Below are 12658 nucleotides of genomic sequence, written 5' to 3'. Positions count from 1 at the left end.
TCCCCGACTTTAGGATTATAGGTTCAATTTCCTGTTTACCCCTCATAGGCAATGCCTATGTGTGCATGAGTGTGTCCTGCAAAATACTGGTGTCCTGCCCAGAGTGGCTTTCTGTCTTGTGTCTGTGCTGATGAGATAGAGGGTCACAGTGGGCTGCAGCCTGATTGAATAAGCAGAATCAGAAAATGTATTGTGTGTCCTAAAGTAATACATTCCATTTTATTCATGTTCTCGTGTGTGTTTACAGATTAAAGAAAAACTAATCCAGCTGTCTGACAAGAAAAAGGAAATGAACGAGAAATGGGAGGAAAGGTGGCACTGGCTTCGCCTATGTGAGTACCACTTGTGTGTGAGTGAGAAGTGTCTAATGGGGCTAGACGCTGACTCAGTTCTACTTATAGAACATCTCTCTTGTTTTTCAAAAGCACTTTCACAGTTGAAATTAAAGCCTGCTTTATGGAGGTGACTCATTATGATGCACTATACTCATGACTCACCAGTTGTGTTTAGTTATTCAATCCAAGCAATATTAAACAGCCAAGCATAAGCAATCAGGTTTATGAACTCCCACTCATCCCAGTCTATTTAATCAAGTCAAGTTTAATGTCATATGTACATAGTACAATAAAGTTCATACTAGCATCTCTCCATGCTTGCATGTTGACAGAAATACAATGCACAAACAAAAATAGCATGCAACATATACATAAACAATTATATACAGTATAGTAAGTATTATATATTCGTCCACACTGCTTGTTATGGCACAACATTTAAATTGTTACAGTTGACCTTTTCAACAAACTTACAACTTGTGTTCCTGAATCTACTGGTACGAGTGCCACTGGCCCTTTACTATTTGCCAAAAGGGAAAAGTGGCAGAAACAGGTGTGTAGGACGACTGAAGTCTTTAATTATGTAAACGTCATCCTTTGTGAACTGGTTGTGATGATATGCAAACTGGAGGTGATCACAACTATCTGGAACATTCAGTTTAATATGTCAAAGCACTTCATCACTGCTGGAGTGAGTGACACTGGTGTGTGGTCATTCAGACTGTTTTTTTGTTTTGATCATTGTTGTCTTTTTGAAAGAAGGCAAAGACCACACATTCACTCATGATGTCAGGTAATCAGTTGCTATGGGTTTATAACATATACCCTGAAATTCTGTTTAGACAAGATGCCTTGTGGAATTGAACTTGTTTAAAAGTTCTCTTGTCATGTGTAGAATCAGAGATGGAATAATCCTGTGATGCTGCAGGCAATCAGATGGTGGGCTGCTTATTGTCATGAGCAAAGATCAAAGCACACACAGGGAACACCTTCTACTTACAGATATTGGAGTAAATTCAATTTAGCTTATTTGTATTTATTTGTAGTTCCTAAGAGATATGCTGAGCGTTTCTGTCCATGTATACAAATAAGTTATGGATTGGTCAAAAGTACCAGAAAAAAAACATCTAGGAGATTTGTCACAGTAGTAGTAGAGGTGGTGGTGTCATGTGCTCAGAGTACAGGAAAGTTAGTATTTGTTTGTCCATTCACACTCTGACACCATGATGAACTTATTATTTTTAAAGAAAACACAAATCTGCTTAACTGATGTACTCCTTACTCATGCTTCCATAATGGTGGTTTGGTGGTACAATGGGATTGTGATGAATCTTACTCTAAAATTAACATTTTTTGGTGTTGTGGAAGCCAGCCCGGACACAGACAGGTGGACACGTTAATATCACCCAACACACGTTTATTATATGTATTTACAAGTTAATTACACCTCAAAACCCCCCAAAAGTCCCAAAGTCCTGGCCACAGCACCAATGCCTTCACTCTTCAGGCCGACTCCTCCTAGACCTCGTCTTCCTCCTCCACCAAGCTCTGTCCTTCTACACTCCCGACTCCAGCCATTGGAGGCGGCCCCTTTTATATGCACCCAGATGTGCTCCAGGTGTCCTCCAGTGACCTTCCGCCGACACGACCCTGTGTGGTGGAAGCACCAGCTGTGTACCCGGAAGCACTCCGGGTGTCCCCGATACTCTTCCCCCCAGCACTTCCGGGTGTGGCGGAAGTGCTGAGGTCCAGGGCTCTCTAGGCACAAGGGCGCCCCCTGGCGGTGACCACGGGCCCCTACAGGGTAGAGCTTTAAAGCTCTGTACCCGTGGCTACCAAAGGAACCAGGGTGGTCGCCCCCACGTGGTGTGGGGTGAGCCTAAGCCCTCTTCTGGTCTCCCTAGGCGTCCTCGCCGGGTCGCCACCCCAGGCATCTCCGACAGTGTTTAGATGTTTTTGAATCTTTTTTTATATTTAATTTATTTTTGTTTATTGTTTATTTATGACAATGATACCACCTCAGCAATATGTTGATCAGATTTTTGCCACATTTCTGTGGTAGCAGCCCTGACGGAGTCATTGATAGTCACTGGATTGAATGTCCTCAGGGTATGTCATTGCATTCCTTATTTAAATTGGTGGTGCACAGTGTATGCTATCTGAGTGCTGGATAAGTTCTAAAAGGAAAATAAAAACTTTCAACAATTATTAGTAATAGTCAGAAGCAAACCATCTTAGTTTAAATACCTATTCTTTATTATTGATTGACTCTGATGCTTTGTTCTGCTTCTTACAGTTTCTTGACCGCGGCCTGATTCTCAGCTACGTTACTGCTTTTTCTATGACCCAGTCTTATTTGTGATTAATCAAATAATTAAACATCTGTTCTTGATCCTCATTTTCTTTGGTATTTGTAGCATGTATGAGGCTCCAAAGCTGCAGAATACCTTACCAACATTATTAGTATTACACATAAACATGAAAATGTAATGTCAGACCTTAAGAGGCCTTGACATTGTAATCATTTAGAGCTTCAAAGTCAGTGTCCGGCATTTCAAGGGGTTTACATTGGACAGCAGGCCGTCAGATTCTTTCACATTTTAATTGTGATTCTGTATGTGGTTCTATTTTGCTTCCTTGTGAATAAATGCTGTGGAATCAAGGTAGGGCATTACTGTTTGGCATCATGAATAACCCTGAACAACTAATAATAATCAGCAATCATTTTGTCACTAGCGTCATTTGGGTGTGGTAACAAAACGTGTATAGTTTTTCAGTATTCTGATACAAAAGTCATTGTCCAATGTGCTTAATTCACACATACACAGTACGCTAAATGAAGTCACTTAGTGACTTCCTTATCTTTTAGTCAAAAAAACTGCATCCAGAGCCAGTTTCACAGGAGCACTCATATGGGATATTGCTCCACCAATCCCTCACGTGGAAGATGCAGCTTCACAATCTAATCATGCCATTTAAGTGTCTTCTCTCCTGCTCAAATACAGATCACAGGACTAACAAAATGAAAGAAAGCAAGCACCAGGACCTTCTGCTATGTTAACCTACTTATCACTCGTGGGTCTGCTTTTCCATAAACCACTGTATATTACTGGTGCACAAGTAAAAAAAAAATGCAATCACAGCTTGTATGAAAAATTGTGTAGTAGAATCAATTGAATCTATTTTTGTGTGGACAACCACCTACTCAAAGAGTGGAGGCATCCTGCTATTAAAAGTGATGGTGATCGTCATGAAACTTGTACTGGATGCTTGCTTTCACACATACTGTACACATTAATGTTTTTTTTTCTTCATCTGCAGTATTGTATGTCTTTAAGCTACTCTCAGGAGCCATTTTTTTAAATCTTTCTTAGTGCTGGAGGTGTGTCAGTTTGCACGAGATGCTTCTGTGGCTGAAGCCTGGTTGATAGCACAGGAACCCCATGTGGCCAGTCGAGATTTTGGACAGACAGTACAGGAAGTGGAAAAATTGCTGAAGAGACATGAAGCCTTTGAAAAGTCAACTGTGACCTGGGAAGAAAGGTTTTCTGCACTGGAAAGGCTGACAACGGTAAGATCTATGGCCAGCAGGGCACTGTTATGTCTACTCGTCTTCTAGTCTTCCTTTAACACCGTCATGATCACAATAATAAAGTCCACAGTCAGGACTTCACTATTACATTCTTTTTTCCAAACTGTAAAATCCAACAGCATAATGTGGGAAAAGAAATGGGGCTCTACCTGGGAGAGCTCATTTAATTAGTTGTTTTGACGAAAGCAAGGAATTCATTTCAAGCATTGTGGTGCCCACTAGCGTTACACAGCAGAAAGCAGAGAGTACTTCCTCAGCTGGTTTTTAAAAGATGACCTCTTGTTTGTCATGTAAGCTTTTATCTTTCACCAGCAGAAGGGGCAGGGCCACCTGTGGGGTGAAACGGAAGCTTCCTTTCTCTGTGAGTTTCTTCGTTTTGAAGCATGGAGTGAATAAACTTTCCACTCCACTACTAGTGCTACAATTCACCCTTAATACAGTCCCTATAGTATACTTACCTAACTAATATGTGCAACAGTATTTTGTTTTCCAATTTTATATTGTATAAATAGCAAATTAGACATTGTGACTGAGATATGGTGCCTGGGTAAATGTTCATGCTGAGTTGTCTCACATGTGAAACCTGCATGGTATCTCTGTGTCAGTTGCAGAATTTTATACTAGCAGCAGACCAAACAACATAGTGCGGTAGTAAGAGGAGATGATCCTCAGGTCTAAGTACTGTCTCCATGAACAGCAGAACAAGATCAGTGGCATATTTAACTAATCTGCAGTTAGTCTTTTTGTGGCTTCATGTTTCTTCCTGGTTTGTTCAGCTGGTCATCTGATTGCCAGTTAATGGCAGCACACTACCAATGAATGTATCTCACCCTCTCAATTAACAATGCGCTGCTACACATGCCTTTAATGGTTTCAAAGGGACAAAGCGTAGAGAAAATGTACATTCGTATGTAATACCATTAAAAATAATTGCAATCATTAAGCTACATTCAATCGACTGTCATTATTATAAACATTATTAATTCCAAGAGTATGAAAAGGCCCAGAAATCCCTATACGAAAAGCAATGACAATGAAAGATAGACATTAGTAGAATCATATATGATGCATAATTGTTTCATCATGAGCGGATCTACCATAAGGATGACCTAGATGTGTGGCAAGGGGCCTTGGCATTTACAAGAAAAAAATAGTGGCAGTATTCTTCTGTTTCAGTGGTACCTCGCACTCTTCCACACAACACACATACAGTACATGGTTATTCATACATTACATTGACCCCCTACTCGATGTGATGTACGAGTGACTGTTTGCTTTAAAACTCTAGGGGACACTAACCCCTGCTTGTTTTATTTTTATACATAATGCTTATGGAGTATACAGTATGTGTGACACCCTGGAGCCTTAATCTGGTTTTTCTGTAACTCATTTCCAATTCTGTAGATAATAAAGAAGAGCTGATACATTTCATTCATGATGCCCCCAGCTTTTCCTAATATTAAAATAATCCAACAGTCACCAAAACAGGGGAGCAATATTCTTAAAGAGTGTTCCATCGCAGTAGAGCAGAGGCGCTATATAATACACATTCACAGTCTTAAAAAGTCATTACCCATGTGAATGTGTTTTTGTAGTACACCAATGGCTGCATCTTTTCATTCAATAACCCCATATAGATGTGGATCTGTCCATCTCTGTATTTTTTTCTAAACTTGGGTGATGAACAACCACTGTCTATCCTGAGATCACCCATTTCAGAGACCAGCCCTGGATGGGGAACCATTCTTTTACAGACCAATACCTCGTGCACACAATGCCACGATTCTTCCTCAAACCTTCCCTGCGTGGAGTTTGCATGTTCTCCCCGTGTCTGTGTGGGTTTCCTCCGGGCGCTCCGGTTTCCTCCCACAGTCCAAAGACATGCCGGTTAGGTGGATTGGCGATTCTAAATTGGCCCTAGTGTGTGCTTGGTGTGTGGGTGTGTTTGTTTGTGTCCTGCGGTGGGTTGGCACCCTGCCCAGGATTGGTTCCTGCCTTGTGCCCTGTGTTGGCTGGGATTGGCTCCAGCAGACCCCCGTGACCCTGTATTTGGATTCAGCGGGTTAGACAGTGGATGGATGGATTCAGTGAATGCTGTGAACCAGATTCCAGAACAGCAGAGCCATGGAGAAACATAAATCACTGTGCCATTGTTCAAGTAGATGTGATAAAAAAAAAGTAATTAATTATTTTTGTAGATATTTCTGTAAAGACCTGTGCAGTGGTTTTGAAGTCTGAGGGGAAATAAATCTGTAAGAGTGCAGCACATGAAAGCTGCCTTGTAGCTTTGTGTTGTGGACTAAAGTGTGTACTTCATCCATTAAAGGTGAGTGAGTTATGTGGTCTTACATGAATGCAAATCAGTGCTGGGTTTAAAAGTAGCTCCTAGCTGGAAGCATGCTAATGCTGGAGTCAAGAGATGAGTTGGGCAATAAGCTCACTGACGAGGAGGATGTGAGGCCAGAATAATGAAAGAAGAATGGTTATGTGGTATTTCAACATAGTGAAAAGTGTGAAAACCACCTCACCTGGGAAAAATGCACAAAACCCTGCAAAGGCATGCCCAGTGGTCTTTCCTTGTCTTCTGCTTAATACTTGTGTCTGTTCATCTCTACCTAGTGCAATTTACTTTGAATAATACACTATTACAGTATTTTAAGGTCTGTGTTTCATCTAGAAGTGTCCTCAAATGGCACTGTCTTTGACAGGAGATCAAACAGAAGACATGGTGCTTTCTGTATGTAGTCCTTTGAAGAAGCAGGAGGTGGATCTGTTAGAAGTGGAGTATGATCCTGCCATTTATCGTCTCAATATGTTTTCTCCTTCCTACAGTTGGAATTGTTAGATATCCGAAAGCAGCAAGAAGCTGAACGTGAAAGGATGATCAAGCAAGCAGAGCAGCGTGAAGCAGAAGAACAGTACCTACAAGAAGTGAGGTAAGGTCTGCTTGGGCAACACCGCAAGCAGCCCCTACTTTCATGGCCTACTGACCCTGTTAACTCCATGCTATGGCATGATGCAGTTTTCCGAACAGATTTTCTACAAATCTTTCTTTTCATGCACCAACACGTCTGTCTGTCCACTCTCTCTGTGGTGTTTTAGCCTCTCACAAAAAGTTGGACTGTCTTGAAAAACAATGAAATATGCAAAACTCAGATCAGTTAATTTAGAATGTTAGGACAATTGTGACAAGAATAATCTATTCATCCCAACAAACTTGTCCATCCCTTTCACCTAGATTATCTAAAATAACATCAAGTCAGGATCTGAAACTCCCTAAAACAAATGCTCCTTCAGGCCCAGGGCATTAAATAATGCTGTGTGAGGCAAGGCATATTTCTGTCACCCATCACTACCCCAAATTACCATCCCTGTATATTCTACTAGACATGAGACAATACATTTAATGCACATTCAATATGTATTGATATACAAACTTGCGATGCAGTGCATTTACCGAACATAGGATAAAAACGAAAATAATCCTATATTATTTTATGAAAAAAATGCAAATTGATGAAAAAGATTAGATTTAAAAACAATAAAATACAAAATAGGCATTAAAAATAATACAAATGTATAATATGAAACTGAATGCAAAATGAAACTCAGCTGTATCCCTTATCCTGCATACTTCTCTGGTGTATACTCTTTTTAACTAAATACTGTATGTGTAGTGGCAACTTAACAGACTTTTAGCAGACATTATTATTGACAGCTTAAACAGATTGCAGAAATTAACAAAATTTTACAAACATACAGTATGTAGACAGTATATATACACTGCAACAAGTATGGGCAGCAAATCGGCATAAACATTGGAGAGACACAGAATAATAGGCTACAATATAATTAATAATCCAGCAACAACAACAACAATAATAATAATATGCACAACACATAAAACTGTCCTATGCCTTGGCCTAGGCCCAATATAGGCAGTAGCAACAGGATTATCTCAGAAAATATTTTGGAGAATAAAATAATAATCCTCAAACTGGTATAGCTTAGGAGACACAGATTTTCAAAAGTAAAATGAAACAATCAACATGGCAACAGGACTGCAACTCTAGGTTATGAATGCATTACTAAAGACTGATTTAATTAAATTACTACATTTCTTAAATGGGCTTACATTAAAAATAGCGTTCAAATTTCTAAATATTGTTCTCTGTTTTTCACCATCATTTCTGAGATGATGATTATATTATTCACTGTAAATGTTCAGAGATAATTATTATACATGGATTTCCTTACATTTTGTGATTATTTTAGGCTAGTCAGTTTAGTTTATGGACCTTAATATAATATATAACATTATAGTTTATGGGGCAACATAATAAATAATTATGCTGTCACTATCACCATAAACTACCTGGTAAAAGTGTATTTTTTTAAGTTTTTATACATGTTGCTTTTTGAAGATAAAATATTTTTTAATGCCCTGGCTGCGCCTAGAAATTCTGTCCATAAAAGTTATGAACAGAATCGGTAACAAAGTGCAGCCCTGGCGGAGTCCAACTCTCACTGGAAACGGGTTCAACTTACTGCTGGCAATGCAGACCAAGCTCTGACACAGATCGTACTGGGACCGAACAGCGCTTATCAGGGGGTCCGGTACCCCATACTCCCGGAGCACCCCCCACAGGATTCCCTAAGGGACACGGTCGAACGTCTTTTTCAAGTCAACAAAACATATGTGGACTGGTTGGGCAAACTCCCATGCACCCTCCAGGACCCTGTTAAGGGTGAAGAGCTGGTCCGTTGTTTCACGACCAGGATGAAAACCACACCGTTACACCTGAATCCGAGGTTCGACTATCCGTCGGACCCTCCTCTCCAGAGCCCCCGAATAGCCTTTTCCAGGGAGGCTGAGGAGTGTAGTTGGAACACACCCTCTGCTCCCCCTTCTTAAAGAGGGGGACCACCACCCCAGTCTGCAAATCCAGAGGCACTGTTTCCAATGTCCATACGATGTTGCAGAGGCGTGTCAACCAAGACAGTCCTACAACATCCAGAGCCTTGAGGAAATCTGGGCATATCTCATCCACCCCCGGGGCCCTGCCACCAAGGAGTTTTTTGACCACCTCAGTGACCTCAGTCCCAGAGATGGGGGAGCCCACCTCCGAGTCCCCAGGCTCTGCTTTCTCATTGGAAGGCATGTTAGTGGGATTGAGGAGGTCTTCGAAGTACTCCCCCCACCAACCCACAACGTCCCGAGTCGAAGTCAGCAGCGCACCATCCCCATCATATACAGTGTTGACACTGCACTGCTTCCCCCTCCTGAGACGCCGAATGGTGGACCAGAATCTCCTCAAAGCTGTCCGAAAGTCATCCTCCATGGCCTCCCCAAACTCATCCCACGCCCAAGTTTTTGCCTCAGCAGCCACCAAAGCCACATTCTGCTTGGCCTGCCGGTACCTATTAGCTGCCTCCAGAAATCCTGTAGGACTCCTTCTTCAGCTTGACAGCATCCCTCACCGCCGGTGTCCACCAACAGATTTGGGGATTGCCGCCACGACAGGCACCAACCAGCTTACGGCCACAGCTCTAGTCAGCCGCCTCAACAATAGAGGCACTGAACATGGCCCATTTGGACTCAATGTCCCCCACCTTCTTCGGGATGTGGTCGAAGTTCTGCCGGAGGTGGTAGTTGAAGCTACTTCTGACATGGGATTCTGCCAGACGTTCCCAGCAGACCCTCACAACACATTTGGGCCTACCAGGGCTGACCGGCATCCTCCCCCACCATTGAAGCCAACTCACCACCAGGTGGTGATCAGTTGACAGCTCCGCCCCTCTCTTCACCCGAGTTTCCAAGACATGTGGCCGCAAGTCCGATGATATGATCACAAAGTCGATCATCGAACTGAGGCCTATGGTGTCCTGGTGCCAAGTACACATATGAACACCCCTATGCTTGAACATGGTGTTTGTCATGGACAATGCATGACGAGTACAGAAGTCCAATAACAAAACACTGCTCGGGTTCAGATCGGGGGGGCCATTCCTCCCAATCACACCCTTCCAGGTCTCACTGTCGTTGTCCGCATGAGCACTGAAGTCTCCCAGCAGAACGAGGGAGTCCCCAGAAGGTATGCCCTCTAGCACCCCTTCCAGGGACTCCAAAAAGGGTGGGTACTCCAGACTGCTGTTTGGCGCATACGCACAAACAAGAGTTAGGACCCATCCCCCCACTCGAAGGTAGAGAGAGGCTACCCTCTTGTCCACCGGGGTAAACCCCAATGAACAGGCTCCAAGTTGGGGGGCAATAAGTATGCCCACACCCGCTCTGCGCCTCTCACTGGAGGCAACTCCAGAGTGGTAGAGAGTCCAGCCCCTCTCAAGGAGATTGGTTCCAGAGTCCAAGCTGTGTGTCGAGGTGAGCCTGACTATATTTAGCCGGAACCTCTCGACCTTGCGCACTAGCTCAGGCTTCTTCCCCTTCAGAGAGGTGACATTCCACGTCCCAAGAGCCAGCTTTTGTAGCCAATGATCGGACCACCAAGGTCCCCGCCTTCGGCTGCCACCTAACTCACACTGCACCCGACCTCCCTGGCCCCTTCCATAGGTGGTGAGCCCATGGGAAGGGGGACCCACGTTGCCTCTTCTAGACGCAGCCAGGGTGTTGAGGGGGTCCAGTTTGGTGGACTCAGGATTGGGTCACTGCTTTTTGTAAATGATGTTGTCCTGTTTGCTTCATAAGGCTGTGATCTTCAGCTCTCTCTGGATCAGTTTGCAGCTGAGTGTGAAGCGACTGGGACAGGAATCAGCACCTTCAAATCCGAGACTATGGTCCTCAGCCGAAAAAGGGTGGAGTGTCCTCTCAGGATTGGGAGAGACATCCTGCCCCAAGTGGAGGAGTTCAAGTATCTTGGGGTCTTGTTCACGAGTGAGGGAAGAATGGAGCATGAGATCGACAGGCGGATCGGTGTGGCATCCACTGTGAAGCAGGCTTTGCATCGGTTTGTCGTGGTGAAAAAGAAACTGAGCCGAAAGGCAAAGCTCTCAATTTACCAATCGATCTTCCTACCCTCACCTATGGTCATGAGCTATGGGTAGTGACCGAAAGAACAAGATCGCAAATACAAGCGACTGAAATGAGTTTCCTCCGCAGGGTGTCTGGACTTTCCCTTAAAGAAAGGGTGAGAAGCTCAGTCATCCAGGAGGGGCTCAGAGTAGAGCCACTGCTCCTCCGCATCGAGAGGAATCAGATGAGGTGGCACGGGCATCTGATCAGGATGCCTCCTGGATGCCTCCCTGGTGAAGTGTTCCAGGCACGTCCAACCAGGAGGAGGCCCCGGGGAAGACCCAGGACACGCAGGAGGGACTATGTCTCCCGGCTGGCCTGGGAACGCCTTGGGATTCCCGGAAGAGCTAGAAGAAGAGGCCGAGGAGAGGGAAGTCTGGGCATCTCTGCTCAAGCTGCTGCCCCCCTGACCCGATCTCGGATAAGCGGAAGAGGATGGATGGACATATTTTTTACCCATATGGCCTAGAAGTAATAATTTTAGGAAAATATGAAGAGTAAAAAAAAGGCTGCCATAACAGCCCAAATGCTATGTGATTTCTGCAATGTCACGCTTCAAACGTGTATTCTTCCAGATTCGGTAGTGATGATTTCACTCAAAGCATCTTTGAGCACTTGAAATTATGATCGGACTAATTTGCAAACGTCCTACACTACAAACGATTTGAAGTCAGCACGTAGCTGATATTCATGGTTATCTTTTTGGTCACATCTGTCTGACAAATTAAATTTTACTAATTTGCCACATTCAGGACAGATGTGGGCACACATTCATATTGTATCTGAATCTCTTGCAAAACTGAATTGAGACCCTTTTAACTGCAGCCTGAATGTAGTCTCAGTAGGCTGCGGAGTAAGGAGTGGCCTATGTTTTTTTTGTCTCCAAGATTGCAAATAGACAGCACCTATGGGGATATGTGAAAATTAGGAAAATGAACAGCAATATTTTTGTTTTCAAAATGCGCATGTGACAGTGATTCCCATATGCTTGCAGTGTTCTGAGGCATTGTGAGCTGCATTATGTGAAATCTGAAACTTTTAAAATTCAAAAAAATTTTCTCATACTCTTTAAAGGTAGTGAATCAATAAGGTACTGGATATATATGTAATTTAAAATGTTCTCACTTAACTTTTTTAATATGACATTCTATTTCATAATAAATATTTTTGCAAAAAACTTACAAGAAAATGACACCCTTGCCAAAATACCGTCTGAAGTGATCACCTTGTCACCTCATCCTATACATCTGCCCTTTTCCCCACCAAACTACTTGGTAATTTATTGTGTGAAGCACAACTTTCTAACATTTGTGCAAAATCTGTTCTTAACAAATTGCCAACTGTGTCCCTGTGCTATTGTTGCAAAATATAAAAAATTTAAATTAAAAACTGGGATCCCCAGTACCCCTTCATAATTTTAAATACTTCGATCATGTCTCCTCTTCATCTCTGTTTGCTTAAAGTGAAAAGGCTCAGCACCGACAGTCTCTCCTCATTGCTCATACAGTACCTCTCAGTCCCAGAATCAGCCTAGTTGCTCCCCTCTGGACTTTCTCTAGCACTGCTAGGCCTTTTTTGTAATATTGTTTTACTAAGTTAGAACATTTTAGGTGCAATATAAGAAAGTAAGAAGAAGAAGGTAAGAACAAGTTGTAATTATGAATAACAGAAACAAGGTAATAAGCCATTAGTGCAATAAAC

General features: G+C 42.9%; 1 protein-coding gene across 1 annotated transcript in view; it reads left to right on the top strand.

Annotated features, from left to right (window-relative positions):
* Window positions 1–12658, top strand: part of sptb (spectrin, beta, erythrocytic) — a 180115-nt gene that overhangs the window by 147570 nt on the left and 19887 nt on the right. Inside the window, exons 29-31 of the mRNA XM_039741459.1 lie at window positions 248–332; window positions 3710–3906; window positions 6760–6863. Coding sequence (XP_039597393.1) covers window positions 248–332; window positions 3710–3906; window positions 6760–6863 — 386 coding nt within the window. The remainder of the gene's footprint in view (window positions 1–247; window positions 333–3709; window positions 3907–6759; window positions 6864–12658) is intronic.

Source organism: Polypterus senegalus, chromosome 18 (genome assembly GCF_016835505.1).
Source record: "Polypterus senegalus isolate Bchr_013 chromosome 18, ASM1683550v1, whole genome shotgun sequence".
Taxonomy (NCBI): Eukaryota; Metazoa; Chordata; class Cladistia; order Polypteriformes; family Polypteridae; genus Polypterus; species Polypterus senegalus.
This window is presented reverse-complemented; position numbering and strand designations above follow the sequence as displayed.